The 27,060-nt window shown below is 38.1% G+C and overlaps 2 protein-coding genes across 3 annotated transcripts; both read left to right on the top strand.

The window, feature by feature from the left end:
* Positions 1-1,157: 1,157 nt before the first annotated feature.
* Positions 1,158-27,060, top strand: LOC117591536 (gamma-aminobutyric acid type B receptor subunit 1). 2 transcript variants are annotated; one of them, XM_034284828.1, is made up of 17 exons: positions 1,158-1,828; positions 11,201-11,458; positions 20,196-20,330; positions 20,393-20,563; positions 20,626-20,842; positions 20,911-21,076; positions 21,152-21,395; positions 21,462-21,611; positions 23,930-24,072; positions 24,137-24,260; positions 24,327-24,443; positions 25,281-25,488; positions 25,557-25,813; positions 25,869-26,006; positions 26,069-26,264; positions 26,391-26,460; positions 26,686-27,060. In XM_034284828.1, the coding sequence occupies exons 2-16, from the start codon at positions 11,204-11,206 to the stop codon at positions 26,429-26,431; spliced, it is 2,562 nt and encodes an 853-aa protein (XP_034140719.1). In that variant the 5' UTR covers positions 1,158-1,828; positions 11,201-11,203; the 3' UTR covers positions 26,432-26,460; positions 26,686-27,060. The 2 variants fall into 2 exon arrangements, with proteins under 2 accessions (XP_034140719.1, XP_034140720.1); XM_034284829.1 differs by lacking the exons at positions 1,158-1,828; positions 26,391-26,460 and having other exon boundaries at positions 11,204-11,458.
* LOC117591537 lies at positions 21,650-23,914 on the top strand. The gene has a single exon (XM_034284831.1). The coding sequence runs from the start codon at positions 21,681-21,683 to the stop codon at positions 23,868-23,870; it is 2,190 nt and encodes a 729-aa protein (XP_034140722.1). The 5' UTR covers positions 21,650-21,680; the 3' UTR covers positions 23,871-23,914.

Raw genomic sequence — 27,060 nt, 5'->3', positions numbered from 1 at the left:
AAAGGGTGGGGGGGGAAGGTAAGTTGTTGTGGCTCAAGCTCAAGGCGTGGCATTTGGGCATTAGGTGTTGTTGTTTTCGTTGCATTTCCTGTGTGTTTTTCTGTGCTTGTCGCACACTAGGAGCCAACAAAAGGTCAACACGACAAGTGACAAGGACCTTACCTTGGCGGTGCCTCAACTGCCTGGCCTGTGCGTGTTTACGACCCCAAAAATAAAGGAAACTAAACTTTGGCTTTGAATGTGGCATGCAACGTGGCATGCAAGGTTCCGTACCTCACACAGGCCAGGCCATTCCATTATGGCCTTTCGCTTTCAAAACAAAATCCAGCAACTCCCCACGAAAATAACTGTAACAACAACAACAATGTGGTGTATATGTGTGTGTGTGTGTTTGGGGTGTGTGCCCTTGGCCAATTGCGAGTGAATTTTTATGTTTTGACTGGCCATTCCTAAGGCCATTCGACAACTCTATAAAACCGGTGTCCTTAAAACCTACAACCTGACGACTACCTCCGCCCTGTGAGCCCTATGCGTTTTCTCTTTCTTTTATCGCTACGTCTCTCTCTAAAAACAATAATTGACCGAAGAGTTTCGCGACTTCTATCCTAAACTAAAAGCGCAACTTCAACTTGGCAACGACTTGGCAACTGGAATAAAAAATTATGGGGCGCAAGCTTTCGGCTAAGGCAAAAGCTTCAGGCAGAGGTCTCTCGAAAACTTTCGTCCTGGCGAGCCGAAATATTAAATGTCAGTCATGGAGTTCCAGTTGTCGGATACATGTGGAACACAACGAACGCAACTGGAGAAGATATTCGCGTCTCATCCCCCAAATACAATGCGACAAAGTTTCCACAAAAAATAGACAAAAAATTTCAATGAAAAAAAATCAGAATATATATAAAAAATATATATTTAATTGAGTTTTCAGGCATTACCGTGAGTGAGTGCGCGAATTAAGAAGAGTGTGAAATTGTGTGTGAAATTGTCTCCGTGTAAACCCAATTATTTAATAATTCAGTTCGGTGTAAATGCAAGACAAACACATAGAAAATATATAAGAAAAATTCGAATGCCAAAGAAATATACTACAGTACAAAATATATAGCAAAAGAGGATCCGAGGATATATAAAGCAGTAATCAGGATTCAAACCAAAACTTGATAAAGGAAAAAAAAAGAAGAAAAATCTCACGCCCCTCCCGAGTTTGTCTCTGTACTTTTCCTTACCTTTTACTTTTTACTTTTTGACTAACTTTTTCTTTTTTTTTATGTTGAAAGTGCAACAACCAGAGATAAGAAGACACAGATAGTGAGTGGATAGAGAGCGGGTGTGGAGGAATACTCATCATTTGGGGATTACGGAATTGGTTTAATTAAAATGGATTTAAGTCAATGCCGATGCGCTGGGTTGCATTTGTGCATGGTATTATCGATTGTAATGCGCTGTCATCAAATTATGTTTGAACAACAAAACCGCCGCGAAACCTGGAGCGACAACAATTGCCACTGCAACTGCAAAAACAACAGCAACGTTCAACAAATTCAACAACAACAATAGCTTTAACACAAACACACAGACCCTCACACTGAGCATACATCGCATTGCGCCTCCAATCCAGTGAAGAGATAGATTGCGTCTTATGAAACAATTGAGGCACCGGCCCAGGCAGCCAAAGCAGCAGCAGACAAATACAAGGACAAAAACAAAGAGAAAGACGAAAAAGAAGAAGTTACAGCAACAACAACAACAAAAGAAGCAACAGCAACAATACAAATAGAAATAACAGCAACCCAGAATCGCATCACATTTTTTAACGGCAATACGCAAAGTAAGTGAAGTTTAAATGAAGAGCAGGAGAAAAACGGCAGGGAAAGTGGGATGGGAAAAGAGGGATTTGGGAACGGTGACAAAGTTAACCATACAGGCAGAGTACACCGCAAAAAGATATATAAATTAGACATAAATTCACTGATTTTAAATGAATTTACATATGTATGCATGTATGTACATATAATATCTTAAAATATTTGTTGACGGTTTTAATAATATTCCCACAACATCAATTAACCGAAAAATGGAAAACAGATAAGCTTTATTAATTGGTATTTGTATTGCCAAAGTATGGTTTTAAAATCTATATCTACACAGATACAAACGATTTCTGCGATTTTGGGACATCAATTAATTCTTGAACGTTGGCAACATTTTTGGTTATACATTTAGATTTATCTATGTCTATATTTTTTATATTTTTGGATTACTTTTAAATGTGATTTTGCTGATTTTTCGCAGTAGCACATGGTCAACGCATAACCTTCGATATATCCATAGCTGGAAACTTCAGGAAAATATTACCTCAGATACACGTGTGCCATATTGACTATTTAACGAGGGGGTCTCACGTTGTGAGACGCGTCATACGAGTCGCAACTTTTATACCCAGTTCCATGTCAGTACGTAGATATGTACATGCATACATATGTGTTTAATCTGAGTGTTATACATTTAAATGTATGTGATTTTATGTTTTTTTTTTCGAATTGTACACTTGACATTTTTCATTCACATTGGCCAAAATCCATTTTAAAAACGTACCTGAAATAATATATTTTTAACAGCGATGTATCCGAAAATCTTCAAAGTTATGTAGTCCAAAATTAATCAGTGCACTGTTAAGTTATCCGCTTTTAACAGAGCTGTTAGCTAGCAACTTGCAACTTTCTTGCAACTTTGAAGTAGTTTAAAACTTAAAATTCAACAACTTAAGTCAAATTTTTACTACGCAGCCTCATCAAAGAGGTTTCAACTATGTTTTTTACTTTGATCAGATTAATTGTCCTTATATTGTCTAATCTTTAGTCGTTTAATAAGTACATCTAAGTTTGTAATGAAAATTTGTGTTTGAAGAAGCTTACAAAAAGAGTAACTTTTCTTGGCAGCATACGACTTAATGCATAATTTAGACTGTTCAATTATTGTTATATGCTTTGCATACCAATGTGCACGTTTGTACACTTTCTCAGCAATTCAAGTTTTTAGGATGAAACATAAGGTCTGAAAAACTCCTAGTTATTTTCAATGTTGACCGCAGTGAAGAAGAAAAGTGCAAAATAAGATGTCAACTTCCAATGCATTTAGGCGGTAAAACCTATCTCTAATATTGAGGATGATAAGGGATCTTCTAAATAAAATAAGTTAAAATAAGAGATTTTCTGAACAGTTTTTCGATTAATTTGAAAATTGCACTGAAACATAAGACAGTTCAAAAGAAAATGTGCAGATTGGTGCAGAAATTCGTGTACAATCGTACAATTATAATAAAGTTGAGTTAATCTGCACTAACGTGCAGTTTTGAATTAAAAAAAAATCCAGGAACGCTCTTTGTTTATAATATAGCATTGTCTTATAATTATAGCCGGTATTCGAAGAGTAAATAGCGTATATTGTATTTGTGAGAATAACGGTTGTATGTAACGCACAGAAGGAAACTTTTCCGACCATATAAAGTATAGATATTCTTGATCAGCATCAATAGCCGAGTCGATTGAGCCATGTCTGTCTGTCCGTCCGTCTTGTTGAGCGCCTGGATCTCAGAGACCATAAAAGCTAGAGCCACCAAATTTTGCATCCAGACTTCTGTATGCTCACACTGAGCTTTCTCTCATTCACACTCTGCTTCTGCTTCACTCGGCCCCTGACTCTGCCGCCCCTCTGCCTTTGCCTCCGCTGACTTTTAACCCACCCCGTCACGCAGCTTATATTTGTTTTGTTTTGTTTTGTGTGCGGGCGCTGCCTCTGCCTCTGCCGCGGGTCTGCAGTGTGTGGATCTAGGGAAGGGCGGCGAGCTAAAGGAGCGTGTTGGTGTGAGATGTGTTGTAGATGTAGATGACAGTTGAAGAAAAAATTTAAAATTTTACAAAACACCGCTTAGGTGCAGATGTAGTACTGAGTGTCGGGTATAAAAGTTGTGACGCGTAAGAAGCGTCTCACACTTCCCTTCTCGTTTTTTTTGTGTGCGGGCGCTGCCGCTGCCTCTGCCTCTGCCGCGAGTCTGCAGTGTGTGGGTCTAGGGAAGGGCGGCGAGCTAAAGGAGCGTGTTGGTGTGAGAAGTGTTGTAGATGTAGATGACAGTTAAAGAAAAAATTTAAAAATTGACAAAACACCACTAAGGTGCAGATGTTGTACTGAATCGTCTCACACGTCCCTTCTCGTGTTTCTTTGAAACCATTTAAAATCGAGAAGGGGCGTGTGAGAAGCCTCTTACACATGACAACTTTTATACCCGGTACTCAGGCAGTTTTTTTTCGAATTTTACATTTGACATTTTAAATTTTTTTAAATTTTTGTAGAAATATGTATCAGTGTGAGCAGTCTTAAGGTAACATTTGGTCACTCTAGCTCTTATAGTCTCTGAGAACTAGCCGACAAACACGACGGACGGATAAACATGGCTCAATCGACTCGGCGATTAATGCTGATCGAGAATATATATACTTTATGGGTTCGGAAACGTTTTCCTCTGTGCTTTACATAAATCCACTTTGTGCAAAAATACAGTATACCCTATTTACTCTTCGAGTACCGGGAATAATAAAATAAAAATGATATTTTACACTGAAGAAAACGTTGCTCGCCCATTTTTTCAAAATACCTTTCTCTTTCTAATAAGAACTAAAATCAAAAAATTGGAAGTTTTTAATTTTTTCATCCACTGGATGAGGCAGAGAGTGGAATAAGAGTATGACCTAAAAATAATAATAGTACTGTAATATAATAATAGTAATCACAATCGAAACTTGTGAATCGAACACAGACCTATGTACCTAGATTTATTTTTCTCTTCGTGCATAGGAGCACAGGAGTAAGTTCGAGTGCATGAGAGAGAGAGAGAGAGAGAGACAAAAACAGAAAGAGAGAGGGAACGAGAGCAGGGTAATTGCAGGTGAGTTTGAGTTTGAGTACAGGTGTGAATGTGAATGCGAATCCAAGAATTACAGGAGAGCATCAGTTGATGCATGGAGTGAGAGGAACGGCGAGTTCATTTTTGTTCGAGTGGAATTGAAAGACCAAGTGCAGGTGGAGAGCAGGTGAAGTGACGTGAAAAGCACCTGTGCATTTTTTTTTTCCAAATGTCTCGGTGTAAATAATACCTACATACATATATATGTATGTATGTATGTACATACATAAATACATATAACTGAGTGTGGGCTTATGTGTTGCCTGTGTGTTTGCGCCACGTGTATTTTTCAGTTTGTGTGTGTGGGTAAACTAGGTCACTAGGAAGTTAGTCCCCCTGTTAGGCCCCCCCATCCATCACAATCCCCATCCCTCTTTTCCACTCACCTTCAAAAGGTGTCAACTCGCAAAATCTCCAACCACACCCCAAAACCTAGCGGCAACCGCCTCCTCCCAACCCCTCAAAACATGATTAACGGTTCAGTGCGATTAACTATCAAACAATTTTCGAGTGTTGGAAGGGGGACGGCTGGATAACTGGTGAGATGCTCATGCGTGTCTGTTCATGTGTGCGCCTCTGAATCTGTGTGTATATGGCGAAATTATGTTGCCTGCTTTCGAGGGCATCCATTCAATAACCGCCGACAATCATAAGCAAACGTACCCCTGTGTAGATGTGTGAGTGAGTGCGTTCATAAAAATGTGCATATATCCAGTCGGACCTAGTTGCTTCCAAACAGTACTTCTGCATCGCTACCTTTTCCACTAAGCATGAGTACACAATGCGTGAGGTTTTCGATTCAAATTTAAAGGGTGTGAAACACGTGGGAATCAGTACTTTTTGTTCTAGGTAGGAACGTTTCTTTTGGAACGTATGTAGAACTGGTGGTTGTTGTAAATTCGACTTCGTGAAACACTCGGGTTTCCCATCCAGTGTAGTTTTCGAAAAAAGCATTGCAGTACACATCTTTGGAATGCATCTAAATGCGTCCCTTGGGAATCTATAGAGCATGCATATAATATCGTGCCACAGGAACCTATTAAGAACTGTTCGCAACTGTTCAATAGAATCATTCCATAGCACATCCGTGGCAAGCATAACAGACCGTTCTCAAAGAACTCAAAAATAATATATGTAGGCTACGTTACAAATAAATTAACGAAAACTGTAAGCATGTATAAATTGTCCTTGTGCATATCCATTTTTTTTTTACATGGAGCTTTAATTCCTTGTATGTTATCTGAAGAATATAAAAATAGCAATATTAATGTACCTACGTATGAACTTAAAAAGGATATCAGATCAGTTTGAATATTATTTAATAATCATTTTTAAAATAACTCACCGCATTTCTGGTTCAACCCTTTCTTCTTTTGCTACCTGATCGATGATACAAACCTATGACGACAAACAGATACAGTTATATGTACATACTTAATTACGTGGTTCTACATAGTCTACCAGGGAGAGATGCAAGATCGATTCTTTTCGCAACCACTTCTAGTCGGTCCGACTGGGTACTCAACCTTTCTCACAGCACACGCACGAACGAGGCATATGTATATACATACAAGGCTACAGAGACGCTTCCGGCAACACAAAAACAACTAGTAGACACGTTTGTGAGACGCTTCGTACCCGTCACTCAGTCAGTATATACATGTGTATGTATGTACATTCATATGGATGTAACATAAGTGTCATACATATGTGTGTACATATGTTAACATTGTAATTTTTCCGAATGTTAAAGTTTACATTTTACATTTTTTATACTTCGGCTATCACATCATTTATCACACCAACACGCCGAGCGAGAAAGAAAATCCACAACAAGCAAGCGTACGCAAAGCTGCTGGAAGGGATGGGAGGAAGCCACTGCAAATATTCATTCTGGCTTTAATAAGGATCTGAGCCGATCTTAATTCAGGGATCTGCTAGAAAGCCATTCTCTACAGAACTGCGTTTTTAGTTTTCTCTTATCTTCAAAACTGTGAATATAGGAGATTTTTTACCTTTGTGGGGGCGGAAGTGCGCTGTGCGAAATTTTAAATTACTCTTTTAACAGTGTGAGCATTAAGAAGACGGATGCAAAACTTGGTTGTACTATCTCTTATGGTCTCTGAGTACTAGGCGCTCATCAGGACGGACAGTCGGACAGACAGATGGACAGACAGACATAGCTATGTATGTATATCAACTCGGCTATTTATACTGATCAATAATATACATATGTACATACTTTATAGGGTCGGAAACACTTCCTTCTGTGTGTTACATTTTTCGAAGACAAATACAATGTACCTTATTTAATCTTCGAGTACCGGGTAAAAAGAAACAAACAAAATCTATTAGCACGAGCGAAAAAAAATAATGGAAACGGTAGAGAAGAAAAATCTAAAGGGGAAGATAAGAGAAGTAAAGCCAATAGAAGCAGTGCTGTTAGTTCTGATAAAAAAAAACCAAAGTAGAACAGATAAAACTCAGGCGCTGAAGCGCAAAATACCTTTTCGCAGAATATGTTTAGACAAAAGCGAGCACGTGTGAAACGCGTATGTAACCTTATCTATTGGCACGCCCATATCTATTGGTATAGGACAGCTCTGCCGCGGCGCTGCTCTCAAGTAATAGCGTATTACAGTGTGGGGGCCGAGCCCTGCCGTAGTGTGATACATTTTTATATACATTGTACATACATTATGGTTTTTTCAAATTTTACATTTTAAATTTTCTCTTTTCTTTTCTTCTCTTCTCACACCAACACGCCCTTTTCGCTTGCCACCCTTCCACAGAGTCTCACACTGCATGAGGCAGAGTGTGCGAGCGACAAACAAATGATAAATGCATGCATGAGCAAAGCTGCAGGTAGGGGTGGGGGGAAGCCCCTGCAAACGAATTTCGTCATTCTGGCTATAATAATATTAATCCAATCTGATCCTTATTTTTCGATCTGATAGATATTCTCTACTAACACATGAGTCTTCACACAAAATCAGGTGACTCTATCTCGTATAGTCTCTGACATTCAGACGCTCATCAAGACGGACGGACAGACGGACAGACAGACATGGCTATATCGATTCGGCTATTGTACCCTATTTACTCTTTGAGTACCGGGTATACAGAACAAATAAAAAAAGAACCACAAAAAATAGAAACTGTTTATTTATTTATTTGTTTCGAAATCGTAATTGAAACAAAGCTTAAATGCTTTCTAATCAAAACTCAAATGGATTCCGCACACAAGCCGCATACCGCATACACATCAAAAAAGACGCAGATACACATAGAGACAGCGAGCTTGAAACCACAGAAAAAGATACCAACATAGGGAAAGATACAAAAAAAGACAAATCGAATGTTACAGCAAAAATAAAAGCGAAAATCCAAGTTCAATTTGGTCAGGACACAATTGAATTTTTACAGAATTGATTTGGCTTCCGATTGCGGACTACCACCCCAAATAAACTATTCCTGTATACATACATCTGTACATAACTTAGGAGGATTATGCTGGGGGGATGATCTATGTGGATTCGGATTCTGATTTAGTTTGTCAGCAGCCACTTTAGTTTCTAATGAGATTTGACTAATTAAAACAAACATGTATTTAAATGTGGAAGGATTCCGGAGGTGGTTTTAATTGAAATGTAATTAGTCGCTTTATGGTGTTATTGGATTACGTGCCAATTGTGATACGCGTTGTCGTTCATTCAAATTTTTCAGTAACAACAAAAATTACCTAAGATAACACTACCCGACACGATTTTCACTCAAGGAATCAAACCAACTTTTTCTGAAAGATATGGGTCTTAGAAATGGTCTGATAATATATCTTCTATGACAATTAAAGAATTTAAAAAACCTGTATTTTTTTACAGCTAGCACTTTTTTTCACATAACTTAAGTATATTACATCGGGTTGTAATGACTTAGCCATTCTATAAAGCCCAAACGCTTTGTGGTTTTAGCGTACCGTTTGAAAAATATGAAGCATTAAAATGTAAAAATTGTCTAAATTTTGACTTTAAAAACTCAGGAAAAGTCAAAGAAAATTGTATCCTGTCTTCTGGACAAAAGGATTGTTTAGTTCCTTGAGAAAAAAAGTTTAATTTAGTCGAGTAGAGTAATCAAACGAATGCAAAAACAACAAAGGAAAAGCAGCCAAATTTAAACAGAAATCTTATATAGAGAAATCCAAGAATATAATTTACATTTTTTCGAGACGTATTATACCAAGCTTGTAATACCTAAAATACTTTTTAAATTAAAAAATTTAAAAAAAAATTGTCATATATATTTAAAGACAACAATGTGGCAGCAAAATAAGACGATTCCCATTTTCCCAGACATATTTTATAAAAGAATGTTCCAAATTTTTTCTCCGTATTTCACAAATAAATATAAAGACTTTTCAAAAAAAAAAATATCTTCTAGTCGTAAGTTAGGTAACAAAGCCTGAAGCTAACGAAATTTAAGCTGCAATTCTTTCAAACAAATTCGAAAGAACAAATCCATTTTTCGTGCTGCCGTTTTGTTATAAAATTCATTGAAAGCAAAAAATGTGATATGTAAAATGTTTTTTTCACTACACTTCGAAACGATTGCGAATGCAATGTACAAATTAAAATCCTTAACATAATCCAGCTGAATGCAAAAAAACTACGAGGAGGGACGTTTATGACGCTTCTTACGAGTTAAAACTTTAATACCCGGTACTTAGTAGGACATCTGTGCCTAAGTGGATTTTTTCTAATTTTAAATTTTACATTTTTTCTACATGTGTCATTTACATCTCATCACTTCTCACGCCAACACGCTCTTTTAGCTCGCCCCTCCCCTAGAGCCGCACCCTGCACGAAGCAAGGTGTAGAATGAGAAGATTATTTCTTCATTCTGGCTATGAAATGGTGCAATCAAATCTGAATTCGGTGATCTGATAGATATGTTATTTCATACTGAATGGCATTTTTAGATTTCTCTTATCATCACAATTGTGGATACCACAGATTTTCGTTTTTTTGTGGGGGAGGAAGCGTGCATCAGTGTGACACCATAGCAGTCTGCAGACAAAATTTGGTGGATATAGCTCTTATTGACTTACATACATCCACTTTTGTGGATGTACTTACTCTTCGAAGACCGAGGATAAAAATATGTTGCCTATGAGTGGCCCCACCGAGGGCCGTCCGAGTTAACCTTACCTAACCTAACTAAAAGGGGTATTAGAAATAACATGAAACCAAAAGTATATCTTTCTGATGAAGAAAAAATATATCATTGACAAGTGAATTAGATTATGGCAAATTATGTTGTTAGAATATTAGAAATAAAGCTTATAAATAAGACAGGAACTATGATATGGATATGCAGAGTGGATAACTTTTAAAGGTTATTCCACTGAATGATACATTAAAGTGTTTTAAATTTCACATATCAATTGATTTTTAAGCACAAATTCCATTTTCCAAGTAAATATTTTATACTTTTCTCTGGATAATCTAGATAGATTCTATGAATTTTTGAAGCTTTTAAGCTAATACTAAGCCTCCAAAAATCAATCGAAATGAATCTCTAAATCAATATAAAAATTGTGATTACTCAAAAAGTGGATTGAAAGTGCTGCCCATCGTTGAACGGGCATTAACGTACTTATATTTAACTTCATCCTAGATCACAAAGCTTCTCTTAAGTTCCCCAAATGCCCTCCAGTGCAAATCAAATTTGAAAATTAAATAATTTTATAATAATAAATATGATATTGTACATACATATACACATATGTGCGGAGTCCAGTCCCAAAAATCCAGTCTAATCTTTACACAAGTTAACATAATATCCCGAGCCCATATCTCCCAGTAAATCGTATGCCATACCATGCCGGCTATACCCAAAATATCTGAAGGACATCCAGCACACACACGTTTGCCCATCTAATCATAAAAATTGTTTGGCACATAAAATGAAGCTTGACACTTCGTCTGTTTCTGGTTTTATTTTCTTTCTCGTTTTGGTTTTCATCGTTTTTTGGGCTTGGTTCGTCCTTAGCCGTAGGCTTTCCGTTGGGTTTTGCGTGTTGTCCTTCTTATTTTTATATTATTCTATTTGTATTTGTATTCCCCGATTTGTATTTTTCTGCATTCTTGCTTTGGCAATTCGGTAATCACATTTCAAGCGTTTTATTATTTTTGCTCATCCTCGGGCTTTTTCTCAGTTGCACTCTCTCTGTTTCCATTTCAGGATATGACAAGGGATGGTGCTGTTACGTTTTGGATATTTTTGCTTTGTTTGATCGCCAACTCGCCGCACCTGAAGGAAGGCGAGGCAGGTAGGCCCGATGAGCTGCACATAGGTGGCATCTTCCCAATAGAAGGCAAAGGAGGATGGCAGGGCGGGCAGGCATGCATGCCGGCCGCAAAAATGGCACTGGAGGATGTCAACATGCAGCCCAATCTCCTACCCGGCTTCAAGCTCATCCTCCACAGCAATGACAGTGAGGTGAGTACTCAAAATATAGGATAAGCTGTCTAGCAATACCTAAATATGTAAATATTTATGTACATTCAGTCATATTCTCTTTTTCATATGATACTCGTATGTACATATATAGGGTCTGGTATGCTCACATTGGGTGCCACTTATGTTTTTTTTTCTTTTTCTCTTTCACTATTCCACTGATGAGTGGAGTGTGCCTCCCCAAATGGTAGGGGCTGACCGTACTGGCATTCATTAGCATATTTCTCTAGAGACTTTGATCCGGTCTGTAGGGGCTTCTGCCTCCCGATTTTATTATGATTTCTGTCAGCCAACTAAAGGGTATTTATACGCAACAGTGTTCCACAAATTAAATTCTTCGAAAATTCTGAGCAACTCAGCCAGCCAGTCATGTAGAAAATTACCATCTCTAACAATGCCCGCATGTATGAATATGTACATCTACGAGAGAGAAAAATAACTTATAAATTCTGTACTTCTCATCTCATCTCTTTTTCGCTTTTTCTTTTGTCTTTTGCCTGCCTGCGAGCAGAACATTTTCAGTAACATTTTATCTATTACTTTCCAATACTAGTATAACTTCCCGTGAATTGGTCAACAGCAGCAGCAGTAGCAGAAATATATTTGCCACAATCTTCCCTTCTTGGGATTAACGACCGTACATAAATTGTAATTGAGTTTTGAGTATACGACTGGACGGCCGGTCAGGATTTGGAGCTGAGAGTTAACCATTACGCAGGCATTTACATTCATCAAACTAGAGTTAGAATAAATCGCTGTTTTATGAGTGTGTGTGTCACTTGTACTCAAAGAAAAGTTATTAAGGCTAGAGCATACGGTGGAATTATCGTGATTACAGCTACAATGAACAATCGGAGCTAAGGATACTTAAGAAAATGTTAGGTTGTTCTTTTAGCAGCTCTACCAAAACTTCCCTGTCTTTGAGTTTAGATTGTTGACTTGAGAGCATTTTTAAAATACTTTTCGCTGTTTCCAAAAACTGAATAGATTTATTCTACATATTTAATGATTAAAGGTGTAAGATATTACATTTTTTAATCTTTTCTACAATTTACTGATGTTTTTGACTAATCAATGATGATTTAACTAGTTCTGCAAATTAGTTAATAAATAGGATAGTTAATAAACACTACTTGACAAAATCAAACTTTTTGTTTTCTCGAAAAACCAAACCGACTTTTTCTGTTAGGTATCGGGTATTACATTGTTTTGATGATATTTTTTTTCTATGGCAGAAATTTGACTTTCGTAAAAAATACCGCACAAAAGCTTAATATTTCCCAGACGGTACGATGAAATCACAAAGAGTTTGAGTATATTTTTTAGCTGCTTGAAGACGCTGTTCAAATAAAGCAAGTCGTTAAAACCAGATTTTAGATACAAAACAAACCGCTACCTCTGAATAAAAACTTAAAAAAAAAAACAGATTTTAAAACTTTCTCAAAAAAAAGTTATATATTTAATGATTAAAGGTGTAAGATAGTATATTTTTTAATCTTTTTTACAATTTATTGATGTTTTTGACTTATCAATGATGATTTAACTAGTTCTGCAAATTAGTTATTAAATAGGACTATAAATCAAACTTTTTGTTTCCTCGAAAAACAAAACCGACTTTTTCTGATAGATATCGGGGATTAGATTTTTTTAAAGAATTATTTTTTCTATGGCAGAACTTTGACTTTCGTAAAAAACACAGCACTAAAGCTTAATATTTCCCAGACGGTACGCTGAAATCACAAAAAGTTTGAGTCTACTTTTTAGCTGCATGAAGACGCTGTTCAAATAAACCAAATCCTTAAAACCAGATTTAAGATACTAAAGTTGTGTACAAAACCAACCGCTACCTCTGAATATAAACTTAAAAAAATTGAAATCAAAAAAATTGTCATCGACCATTTCTAATCCGCATATGTTACACAACGAGAAGGGACGTGTGAGACGCTTCTTACGCGTCACAAACTTTATACCAGGTACTGAATAGGACATCTGCGGTTTATTCAAATTTTACATTTTACATATTACATTTCACATTTTTTCTTCATCCATCATCTACATCTACATCTGCATCACTTCTTACGCCAACACGCTCTTTTAGCTCACCACCGTCCCCTAGAGCCGCACACTGCAGAATCAGAGCGTGGATGAGAGAATGTGCAAAAAACAACAACAAAAAACTGCGGGACGTGGTAGGTTTAGAGACTGCAAATTAATTTCTTCATTCTGCCTATAATAAAGATCCAATCGGATCTTAATTCGGTGATCGGATAGATATAGTCCTTCCCTACGTAATGGCGTTTTTGTGTTCTTTTATGTTCAAAATTGTGGCTGTAGGAGATTTTCGCCGTTTGTTGAGGGCTCATTTTTAAAATACCCTTCTAACAATGTGAGCATACAGAAAGAAGTCTGATTGCAAAACTTTGTTGCCAGACAGACATGGCTCAATCGACCTCGATTAATTGGCAATTCCCCACAATTACAATATACCCTATTTACTCTTCGAGTACCGGGCGTATTAAATACACAAATAAAAAAATAAATAAAAATGTTATGACGCGTTCAAAGCGTCTCCGCGTTTTTTATAAATAACTTAAAAGATCAAATCTTTGCAGTGGGCAAAGCTAGATCCAATTCAAAATGAATTCTCAGCCAATATATTTCAATGTTTTAATTAATCTCTGGCAACTCGAATCCCTCGAAGCATATTTAATGGCAGAAAATGTAAAACCTTAAACTGTCAGACAAATGCCGTCGCCCCCTACCCCCTACCGCCATCCCCAAGTCGCCATATAAAATGTCGTATATCATATTTAATGGCCAGTAGGAGAGTTTCCAAGGGACCCTTTCTCGAATGTAACTTTGATTCCTGAATAAAATACCCCTATCAATGTGTACAGCACCCAACCCCTACCAACTATCCACACTCAAAAATTCATACAACTATTTTTATTTATTTTAATATTTTTGCTTTTGTTTTTCTTAATATTAAGGGTCCGCTTGCGGTACAGTTGTTGCGGTTTTGACTACTACTTTGGGTTTGGCCCTGGTCTAGTTGGGTGGTCCTCCTGTGGCATGCGGTATGTTGAATGGCAGGAGTGGGGTGTAGGGCTTGAGGCGTGGGTGCTGTCTATTTATAAGCGCGAACCTCATTAGTTTTAAGTGAACGAAAAAGCTTAACTACTTGTTCTGAGTTTTGAATGAGGTCACTTTACAGCGCTCGCGAGAGCTCGAGCTCTGTCTCACTCTACCTGTCGCTCTGTCTTAGCTTTCAGCTCATCATTTGAGTTATTTTAATTCAAGGCTGACAAGAGGGACACATACAGACAGACAGACGGACAGTACATATTATACTTTCACATACTCGTGGCCAGTAGTACGGACAGATGGCAGCAGTAGATTCTGTATATGGGAGTAGTGTTAGTAGGGAGTAGTAGAGTTATATTTGTGGCTTTGGCAAACAGCTTCCGTTAAATGCTGCATAATTAGTTGCTATCTCCCTCCCACATCCCATGGCATGGCGAAAAGCGGCAAAGGACGCACGGAATGTTTGCCATTGCCTTCTCATTCCAATCTCAGCTTCAGGTTCAGAGTCAGCTTCAGCAACAGCCCGAGCTTCAACTTTTACCTTTGCCGTTAGCTTGACCTACTTTGATGTGTGAAATGTCCCAACGAAGCGTGCACAGGAGGGACCACGGAGTGGTAAGAATGACAGATTGAAGGGTAGCAACGAAGCTGGAAATACTCTTATGAGTTCAGGGAAAACAATGAATAAATTTCTTGTCTACGATCTTCGGCTGCATTCATAAATACTATTTATGACTTTCAACTGTGAGATTTATTTTGAATTTTCTTAAACTAAAATTAATATTTCTTACTAATTACACAACGCGACTAAATCAAACTTTTGATTCCTTACGAAACCAAAACAACTTTTGTCTGAAATAAGATTTGGGGCATTAACATTTTTTAATGAATACCCGTTACTCGAAGATTATATTGGTTATATTGTATTTGTGACCGAAAGTTTATGAAAGTTATTATTTAAAGCACAGAGGGCATCCATAGCCGAGGTATGTCTGTCTGTCCGTCCTTCCGCCCGTGTTGATGAGCGCCTGGATATCAGAGACTATAGAGGTAGAGTTTCCAAATCTTGTGTGAAGACTCTTGTGATATCACACTGTTACAAGTGTTTTTCAAAATATCGCCCCGGCCACACAAAGGGCGTAAATCTCCCACATGCTTAATTTTGAAGATAATTTCGTTGCAGTTCCGTAGGAATGACCATATCTATCAGATCACCAAATTGGGACTAGATTAGATCATTATTGTAGCCAAAAGCCAAAAGCCCCTCAAAGCACTTTTGCATTTGCCTTTTTTTTGTTGCTCATTCTTTCTCTCATTCTCACATTCTGCGTCTTGCAGTGTGAGTTACTAGGAGGGTGGAAAGAATTTAGATGACAAAGATGAAAGATTTAAATGAAAAATGTAGAAAAAATGTAATATTTAACAATCGAAAAAACCACTAAGGCACTGATAAGTTTACTAAGAGAGTACCGGGTATAAAAGTTGTGACGCGTAGGAAGCGTCTAACAACTGTTCCTTTTTCAGAAGTAGCCGTTTTTTCACATAACTCAAGTATCTTAGATTAGGTTGTAAACAACATTTCCATTCTGAAAAGCTGCCACTTTCTGGTTTTAACTTACCGTCTGAGAGATATTAAGCTTTTAAACGCAAAAATAATGAATTTTGTGCGTTATTTTTAACAAAATGTTGACCTTAAAAACTCAGAAAATGTCAAAGAAGTCGGTTCCACTAAAAAAAATTTATAAAATTTTTTAAAAAATCTCTGGCAAATAAAAAAAATATATAAATATATCAAACCATTTGGTTGGTTCCTTGAGGAAAAATCGTGTCGGGTAGTGTTATGGGATGAGAAATTACCTTAATATGCCCCAACTATGCTTCTCTCGCTGCCTTGCTCCACAAATATCTCAAAATACCCTCTCTTAAGAGTATTACCAATAGAGGGAAAACTATTAAACAAGAGCGCTCGGAATCGCCCTGCCAGTGACTCTGGCTGGGTCTTAATGCGGCATGCCTCGGGTCTTGACACACATATGTACATAAAAATAGCCAGGGCTACACATAGATGATGGTGGAGGGAGCAGCACTTCCAGTACCAGTACATAGTTGTACTGTAGGATAATGCTTATGCATAAACAGTCAACTAATACGGAGCCAAAGCAGCCAAAGCGGCCGAGGCAGGGCCCGAGTGAAGCAGAAGCAGAGTGTGAATGAGAGAATGTAAAAAGAACAACAAAAGCTGCGGGACAAGGTGGGTTTAGCCACTGAAAATTAATTTCTTCATTCTGGCTATAATAATGATCCGATCGGATCCCAATTTGATCTGATAGATATGGCCATTCCCTACGGAATGGCGTTTTTAGTTTTCTTTTATCTTCAAAACTGTAGATTTGGGAGGTTTTCGCTCTTTTGCGGGGGCGGAAGGGGGCGTGGCTCATTTTTGAAATACACTGGTTTCAGTGTGAGCATATAGCAGTCTGGATGCAACATTTAGTGGCTCTAGCTCTTATAGTCTCTGAGAACTAGCCGACAAACAAGACGGACAGACGGACAGACAGTCATGGCTCTATCGACTCGTCTATTGATGCTGATCAATAATATATTTACTTTATGGGGTCGGAAACGTTTCTTTCTGTGCGTTACATACAACCGTTATTCCCCACAAATACAATATACCCTATTTACTCTTCGAGTACCGGGTATACAAATTATAGCAGTTGTTTACACGCAAGGCCGGTAAGAAATATGAAAACTGTCGTCAGCGTACCGCAGGAAGAGTGGGTGGCATCTGAGGGTGGAGCCAAAAAGAAAGTTGAAGAGGAAACTGAAAAAAAGGAATTTGGAATGTAAATTAATGAATGGAGAGAATGAATAACTGAATAAATGAATTATTCATATGGTCAACGTGGATATACGAGGCCTGATAAAACATTTTTTACACCCGGTACTCGAAAAGTATTGTATTTGTGCGGAAAACATGAAACACACATAAGGATGCGAAACCACTGATCACTTGATCAGCATCAATAGCCAAGTCGATGCAGCCATTTCTGTCTGTCCGTCCGTTTTGTTGATCGCCTGGTTCTCAAAGACTATAAAATCTCGAGCCATTACATTTTGCATTATGATGGCTGTATGCTCTCACTGTTAAAAGTGCAAAAAATTCGCCCCCTTCTGCCCGAGCAAATTGCGAAATCCTGCGGTATCCACAGTTTTATAGAAAAAATAAATCTAAAAACGCCATTCCGTAAGGAATGACCATATCTATCAGATCACCGAATTGGGATGTGATTGGATCATTTTTACAGCCAGAATGTAGTAGAAATTAATTTCCAATGGCTACGTTTTTTTTTATTTTTTCTCACTCTCTCTCACTCTGCTTTGTGTAGTGTGCAGCTCTAGGGGAGGGGGGCAAGCTAAAAGAGCGTGTTTGCGTGATAAGTGATGTAGATGTTGATGAAAGATATAGAAAAAATGTAAAATGTAATATGTAAATTTTGAAAAAACCGTTAAGGTTTACTACTCAGTACCGGGTATAAAAGTTGTGACGCGTCTGACACGTCCCTTCTCGTTTTTTAATTGTTTTTTTTGTTTATTTGTCAACAAAATCTCTGTAGCTTTTTTGCTCTATATACCTTTCTTAGCATTTCTCAGACTCATTTCGTATCGTAGTGGATGGATGTTTTCTAATGCAACTGAAAAGCTTAGTTTCTTGTCGTCGTTTCTTTTAAGCATTCGCATTAAATATATTAAATAAGTTGATTTCCATTGTTGATCGCCATTGATTGTATACGATTCTGAAGGTAGATAATGATAGAAAGATATTCCATAAAAATAGATGTATTATTTTATTAGCTTTATAACCTAGAAAACCCACTTTGGCCGACTTTGGCTCAGAATTATCCTGAGAAACACTGTGCTTTGACTGCTTTTATCTCTGGTGGACTTGGGTGTTCTACGTTTCATAAACGGTTACGAAACGGTGCAGAAATGTGTCCTTATTGTCGTGGAACCACACCAAACACTTATTCGAAGTTGTCAGCAAGTTTAGCATTGGATTCAGTGGCGTTTTTTTTTTGCAAAAAAAACCAAGGGTTTCCAAAACCGTCTGAAACTCTCTCAGGATAAGAGAAAGGTGTTATATTGGTAAGGCCGATTACTTTTCAGGCCTCCCTCGAATCACGTTTCCTGTCTGTCTTTATATGGCCAGGAAAAAACGAGAAAGAGGAAGGCACAGAGACAGTAGGACACCTTAAGGACCCATAAATGATTTTTGTTTAATTGATAATATACATAAAAACGGTACTAAAAAAAAAAACATGTAAAAGAAATTGATCCCAAGTGATGGCATAAATTACCATTGAAAGCGCGAATTGCATAGTATTCATTTAGATTATGTACCCACTTATAATACCTGCTTTAGAAGCATGTTGAGATATATTTCTTATTTTTGCTAAAGTGATTTTACTAGCCAGATACGAGATCTAACGAAACTACTTAAGGCTCAGTTGAGGTTTGGCTCTTTTAACACAGCTTTCAAAATTTTATTTGCTTTTTCAATTATATTTCCATATTTAGAATCTGACTACTAGGTGTAAGAGTCCCCTAATTTACAAAATACCAACATCTATCCATGTACACACCGATTTATTACCCAACAAACCTAAATATAGCCTAAATTCAATAACACCACTCGACACGTTTTTTATTTCAAATGGTGCTAAAACGTTTACATATTAATTTAACCCCTAAGTGTGGTAGGAAAAAGTAAACCAAATATTTAAAAAAAACATTTTACATTGGACATACATGTACTTATGAACATTCATATGTATATATGTACATATGTATTCTAAAATTCCAAACGAACTGTGTAAAAATAAACTGACCACATATGGTTTTATTGCAAAAAAAATTATTTAATTTTAATTTATTGAACAGCTGGTAGTTGGCAGCAGTTTAGCATTATTTTGTTGTCTATAAACTAATAAAACAATATTTATGCATATTAACTAAGCAAATAAAATAAATATTGCTACACAAAATGAAAATTCTGGGTTTTATGGTGCGTATGAAACTATCGAATATTTAATTTAACATTTGAAAATCAACTACATTTAATTGGAGTTTAACCACTTCCTCCGCAACAAATCTTGTAGATTAATCGACACGAATTAACGTTTTCCGCAATCATCCGGAGCACTCGTAAATCTCACAGGAATTGAATCAAATTAATTATTATTTCACCTCCGCTGACATACAGAAATAAATTACACAAGAGCCGAATTTTCACATAATGAAAATAGTTTTGTTTGAATTTTTATAGCTGCATAAATACTACTAGAATGTAAATAATAATCAATAGTTTCAGACATATGCATACGAGTACATATCTAAGCCAATAATTCAGAACTTACTTCCCCTCCGCTGACAGACAGAAATAAATCACACAACATCCGAATTTTCACATTTACATACATATTATGTATTTTTAAATTTAAAATCAGAATATTTACCGGCAGAAAATACATATGTAGATAATCGTACATATATTTGTTCTGTTGGAAAGCCATCGAATGAGGTTGGAAAGCTAATTCACTTTCCGTATTTATATTATTGCCATTGCCATTGACAGTGCGAGCCGGGACTGGGCGCCAGTGTGATGTACAATCTGCTGTATAACAAACCGCAAAAACTCATGCTACTAGCGGGATGCAGCACTGTGTGCACCACTGTGGCAGAGGCTGCCAAAATGTGGAATCTCATTGTGGTGAGTGTGCTGTCTGCAAAATTGCGTAATGGAATGCAAAATGCAAAAAACTCTCTCCACAGCTATGCTATGGAGCGTCGAGTCCTGCCCTGTCCGATCGTAAGCGTTTCCCAACGCTTTTTCGCACCCATCCATCGGCCACAGTGCACAATCCAACTCGCATAAAATTGATGAAGAAATTTGGTTGGTCACGCGTGGCCATCCTACAACAGGCCGAAGAAGTATTTATATCGGTATGTCGCTGCTCTGCTGGTATAGTTAAACAAAACATTTCATTGCATTTTACATTTTTCAGACCGTAGAAGATCTTGAGAATCGATGCATGGAAGCTGGCGTTGAAATTGTAACTAGACAATCATTTCTATCCGATCCAACAGACGCCGTACGTAATTTACGACGCCAGGACGCACGCATCATTGTGGGACTCTTTTATGTAGTCGCTGCCCGTCGAGTGCTCTGTGAAATGTACAAACAGCAGCTCTATGGGCGGGCACATGTATGGTTCTTCATAGGTAAGTCTCCGTTCTTGTCATGTGTCCGTTCACTTCTCGGAAATTTATGCGAATTTCTTTCTGTTCAGGCTGGTATGAAGATAATTGGTATGAGGTAAATTTAGTATCCGAGGGCATCACCTGTACCGTTGAGCAAATGCGTATAGCTGCCGAAGGACATCTAACGACCGAGGCTCTCATGTGGAATCAGAACAATCAGACAACAATATCCGGTATGACTGCCGAGGAATTTCGGTAAGGCCTTACATTTATACATAGTAATAAGATACAGATCATCTAAGTCTAAAATATATCTTTATCCAATCTTAGACATCGACTGAATCAGGCTTTAATTGAGGATAACTACGACATAAGTCATGGTCGCTATCCGGAGGGCTATCAGGAGGCACCCCTAGCCTATGATGCTGTCTGGAGTGTGGCACTAGCTTTTAACAAAACAATGGAGCGTCTAACGATGGGCCAGAAATCACTGAAAGACTTCACCTATACGGACAAGGAAATTGCCGATGAGATCTATGCGGCCATGAATTCAACACAGTTTCTGGGTGTGTCGGTAAATATTCTAAATCATATCTTTACATCTATAAAATGTTCTACAAAGGATTACCATTTTTTTTAGGGCGTTGTGGCATTCAGCTCGCAGGGTGATCGTATTGCCCTTACACAGATTGAACAGATGGTAAAGGGCAGGTACGAGAAGTTAGGCTACTACGACACCCAACTGGATAACCTAACCTGGTTAAATACCGAGCAATGGATTGGTGGCAAGGTGAGCATTGAACTATCATTCAAACCAAACAAGTTTAGGCTTAAAGAATTCTGAAAATCAATAAGAAAAATGTCTGACAAAGATAAGAAGCAAAAGAAACCAAATTGTGGCTCAAAGGATACTAAAAACGCCAGTTCCATCAAACCGGCAGGTCCTCCGGTTAGTCCAAAACCAAAATCAAAGCCCAAAAAAGGTTCAGATACAGTAAAACCTCTAGAATCGAAACAAAAAACTGCAGATGATCAAAAACAGGAATCACAAATATATGAGGTAGAAGCAGCTACCGAAAACGAAGAAGGAAATGCATTGCCAAGGATCTCCGAACCTTTGATAGATTCAGAAAATAAGGCCAACAATCAAGGAAGGGAAGCTCTTGAAGAAAGCCAACAAAATGTGAAAATCGAAACTAAACCAAACTTTGCAAATGGTCGGGAGTCAGTGGATCAAAATATTACCACAGAGAGAAGCACAGATGCAGAAACTACACAGAAAAAACTGAACAATCTTGATCTAAGTGAGACGAATGAAGAGCGGCAAATTAAGGATACTGCAAGTCTCGAGAGTCCTCATACGAACGCAAGTATGCAGACCTCTCAACCACAGCGCGATTCTGATAATAGTTTTGCTCATACCGAAAGGGACTTACCCCACTGCGGTGAAGCGGTAACGGACCCCAACAGTAATACGCTTCAAGATATCCCAAGTGTTAGGAAATCATCGTTGGACAGTGTCAGACATGAACTATCCATGGGTTTTTTATATCGAAGAGGCAAAGGACGACCGACACCTGATTTGGCTAGAAATCAGTTTCTAACATTAGAAGATATACAAAAATGGTATGCCCAGCGAGACCTGGAGGAATCTCAGTTGAGAAATCGCGGCAAAGTCAGAACTTTGGATGAGTTACGGGGTCCCAAGGCAACAGGCATGCGCCAGTTATCTGAAGAAGGTCGGGACAGTGTATTTTCTATGGAGGATGAGAGCGTTGATCCGCTTATAAAACATAAATCCATTAATACTAGAATATCTCGAGTGCCTCAAAGATGGGAACTAGATGATTTTGATGAAATTATCGTATACGAAGCAGAGGAAGAAATGGCAAAGACTACGGAAATAATAGAAGAGAAAATAGAAGAGGTCTCTGAGGAAATAAAAAGAGAGCCATCCATATCGCAGATGCACTACCACTGTTACGGTCTCCTACGGGAAATTGGGGTTAACACAGTAAATCCTTGCGAACCGATTCATGATGATACACCGATCAATCACATAAAGCCCTATAAAATCGATATGAATCACATTAACGAACTGTTTGCAAGGACACAGGCGGTGTATGGGACATATGAGGTGGAAACTGGCAGTAGATCCTACTATGAGGGCTGTAAAAACCATTTTCTGGGCAGAAATCATTGGAGTAGACTCTTCCGTGATGGCTTCCAGGGTACATACCTAGCAGGACTTCCCATGCACTGGATTTATACGGTTCTATGTGTCGTCTTATATATATTATTTGCGTGTCTCTTCAGCATGGCCTGGATCGATCATGTTACAGAGGTAATTACCGAAAATAGACCAGTTGCAAAGATGGTGCAACCCTATCTAAGTCTAGCTACGACTTTATGGCGACGGCTTACATTTGATGAGCGAAACGATACGGAAGTCAATGATATGTACACCAGGACATTGGAATTTTTCCAGCGATTTGGCGACTCGGGGGAAAATGAACGCTTTGATCCATGCACAGCAGATCAAAAGTTTGGCTATCTAAGCAGTGCGCCATGTGTTTTCCTCAAAATTAATCGTCAAATTGGTTTCAAAACTGTTCCATATACACATTTCAATCAGGTGGATAGAGAAAACAACAAAAGACCCCATGACATCATATTAAAGAGTCTCTTAAGGAAAACGACAACCCAAAAGGCATGTGGGAATCGTATTTGGTTTACATGCACCACAAAACCGAAAAATAAACTTAAAATTGAATTCTATCCAGAGGCAGCCGTCAGAACGGAATACACGGATATTGAGGAGAAATTTGTAAAAAACTCTTTTGATAGAGAGGATCTCAACCGTATTGTGGCTCTCAAGCTACGAAATCTGAAGGCAAACGAAAGAGTGGACATCAATTGCAAGATCTGGGCACAAAATATCCATCACAACAGCAAAGATTTTTGTCAGGTCTCATTTTTTGTTATCATGGGACATGAACAAAATCGTCAGAGGGTGCAGAAGGCACTCATATATCACGATTCCTTATGAGTAAATCTCATGAACATGATTAAAGTAATTCATTTCTTATTTTCTATATCTGCATTTAGGTTCCTCAAGATCGCACAATTGTTACCCATGTCCTACGCACCGTTTCCTTGCCATTATTTGTGTGCATGTGCACCATCTCCAGTTGCGGCATATTTGTTGCATTTGCCTTGATCATCTTTAATATATGGAATAAGCATAGAAGGTAACTTATCATGAATGAATTATAGATTTCCCTCTATTATTTTTAATATCTATTTAATTTCCAGAGTTATACAATCCTCACATCCTGTTTGCAATACCATCATGTTATTTGGTGTTATCATCTGTCTCACATCAGTCATCTTATTGGGCATGGACGGACGCTTTGTTAGCCCCGAGGAATACCCAAAGGTAGGATATTGTTACTGAAAAATTATTCAAACTGTAACTCATATTTGTACCATTTACTATTTTTAGATTTGTCAAGCTCGAGCTTGGTTATTATCCACCGGTTTTACATTAGCCTATGGTGCCATGTTCAGCAAAGTCTGGCGTGTGCATCGTTTTACAACAAAAGCGAAAACTGACCCTAAGGTATAGCTAAAACGAGAGAGGATGTGAGACGCTTCTTACGCGTCACAACTTTTATACCCGGCACTCAGTACTACATCTGCACCTTAGCGGTGTTTTGTCAAATTTTAAATGTTTTCTTCAACTGTCATCCACATCTACAACACTTCTCACACCAACACGCTCCTTTAGCTCGCCGCCCTTCCCTAGACCCACACACTGTAGACTCGCGGCAGAGGCAGAGGCAGAGGAGCGCCCGCACACAAAAAAAAATAAATATAAGCTGCGGGACGCGGTGGGTTAAAAGTTGGAAGAGGCAGAGGCCGAGTGAAGCAGAAGCTGAGTGTGAATGAGAGAATGTGAAAAGAACAACAAAAGCTGCGGGACAGGGTGGGTTTAGCCAATGCAAATTAATTTCTTCATGATGGCTATAATTATCCAATTTGGTGATCTGATAGATATGGCCATCCCCTACGGAATGGCGTTTTTAGTTTTCTTTTATCGTCAAAATTGTAGATTTGGTAGGTTTTCGCCCTTTTGCGGGGGCGGAAGGGGGCGGGACTAATACACTGGTTTCAGTGAGAGCATACAGCAGTCTGGAGCCAAAATTTGGTGGCTCTAGCTCTTATAGTCTCTGAGAACTAGCCGACAAACAAGACGGACAGACAGACATGGCTCAATCGACTCGGCTATTGATGCTGATCAAGAATACATATACTTTATCTAACGTTTCCTTTTGTGCGTTACATACAACCGTTATTCCCCACAAATACAATGTACCCTATTTACTCTTCGAGTACCGGGTGTAAAACAAAAAAATTAACTCTTAGTCTCCAAATTTAATGTTTTGCATTTTTGCAGAAAAAAGTGGAACCTTGGAAGCTATACACCATGGTTTCGGGCCTCTTATCAATAGATTTAGTGATATTACTCTCATGGCAGATCTTTGATCCGCTGCAGCGTTATCTTGAAACATTCCCACTCGAAGATCCAGTATCTACAACTGATGATATTAAAATACGTCCAGAGCTTGAGCATTGTGAGAGTCAGCGAAATTCCATGTGGCTGGGTGAGTACATATATTTCTAGATTATAATTTTCCGTCAGGAACTTACGAAGAAATACATGTACTTACAGGACTTGTCTATGGCTTCAAGGGCCTCATTCTGGTTTTTGGTCTCTTTTTGGCCTATGAGACGCGCTCCATTAAAGTGAAACAGATTAACGATTCACGGTATGTGGGCATGAGCATCTACAATGTGGTCGTTCTTTGCCTGATAACAGCGCCGGTGGGCATGGTCATTGCATCGCAACAGGACGCATCATTTGCCTTTGTTGCTCTAGCTGTGATATTCTGTTGTTTCCTTAGCATGCTGCTGATTTTTGTGCCAAAGGTGAGTCCTTCACAACGAATAACCATTAAATTTTGATGCAAATGTGTGCTTGCAGGTCATTGAGGTAATACGACATCCGAAGGATAAAGCCGAGTCGAAATACAACCCCGATTCGGCCATATCGAAGGAGGATGAGGAACGCTATCAGAAACTGGTCACGGAAAACGAGGAATTACAACGATTAATCACACAGGCAAGCAAATAAATCACAAATTTGGGTTACTCTTACATTTCTTTGAATTCATTAATCCGTAGAAGGAGGAAAAAATACGAGTCTTACGACAGCGGCTCGTGGAGCGCAGCGACGCCAAGGGCACAGAACTGAATGGTGCAACGGGCGTCGCCTCTGCAGTGGCAGCAGCGGTAGCCTCACCGTCGCAGCCCGCTACTCTCATCAATGCATCCACATCCGCACATCCCACACCCGCAGCCACACTCGCAATCACACAAGGTAAGTGATCCACACACACAGACTTATGCAATGGAATGGATGTGCTCACCATAGATACTTGCATGTGGAACTTGAATGTTGTATTAGCTTGATATTATTAATTTATATGTTTTCAATCTCAATTAGAAATGTTGGCCATTTTCGGGGGTATTGACACACTTGATTAGGTACAACGCCGTAGAAATGGAGTTCAAAGGTTATTTGGTTTGTTTATGCTATGCAAAACTCACACACCTGCACCTTAAGCACTTAATTTAATACAAATATATTCTTTAAAACACTAAAAACACGAAATTACAATTCAATCTTTACAAATATCAATCTTTTTACCGGTAAATTCGATGTTTCAACCTTTTCTAGTGATAATAACCGAATTTGTATTTAAACTGAAACTAATTTAATTGGGATCTCCCTTTTTCAGATACTCATGAGCAGCGTACATGAAAAAACTTGTCAATTTTTTTTGCGTGATAGGTGAATTATACAACTGAAAGTATGAAGTGCATATAAGAAGGATGAAAAACGAAGAAAAGAACAAATTTAATACAAAAAATATATACCTAATAAACTTTGTATCAACTTTAAGCTGAGCTAAATAAGTGAGAATTGGTAGCAGCAATTTTGTAGATTAGCTGAAATATGTATTGTACCTTAAACGTGTTTAGCATTAATATGGAAAACGAAATACTTTTAACTTACAAATAACTAAGACAAAACGAAAACCCAAAAACACTCTACACTAGAATCTCTAAGCAAATTGTTAGGCTTTAAAGTTTATATATAAAAAAAACCCAAA

This window comes from Drosophila guanche, unplaced genomic scaffold (assembly GCF_900245975.1).
Source record: "Drosophila guanche unplaced genomic scaffold, DGUA_6, whole genome shotgun sequence".
Taxonomy (NCBI): domain Eukaryota; kingdom Metazoa; phylum Arthropoda; class Insecta; order Diptera; family Drosophilidae; genus Drosophila; species Drosophila guanche.
The sequence above is the reverse complement of the archived record's forward strand: the minus strand, read 5'-3'. Positions and strand labels throughout refer to the sequence as shown.

Bases quoted from the DNA above. Each gene is read 5' to 3' on its own strand.
- LOC117591536 (XM_034284828.1), top strand. From the start codon at position 11,204: ATGACAAGGGATGGTGCTGTTACGTTTTGGATATTTTTGCTTTGTTTG. The intron at 20,564-20,625 runs GTATGTCGCTGC...TACATTTTTCAG, and splicing joins CCGAAGAAGTATTTATATCG to ACCGTAGAAGATCTTGAGAA. The intron at 20,843-20,910 runs GTAAGTCTCCGT...CTTTCTGTTCAG, and splicing joins ACATGTATGGTTCTTCATAG to GCTGGTATGAAGATAATTGG.
- LOC117591537 (XM_034284831.1), top strand. From the start codon at position 21,681: ATGTCTGACAAAGATAAGAAGCAAAAGAAACCAAATTGTGGCTCAAAG.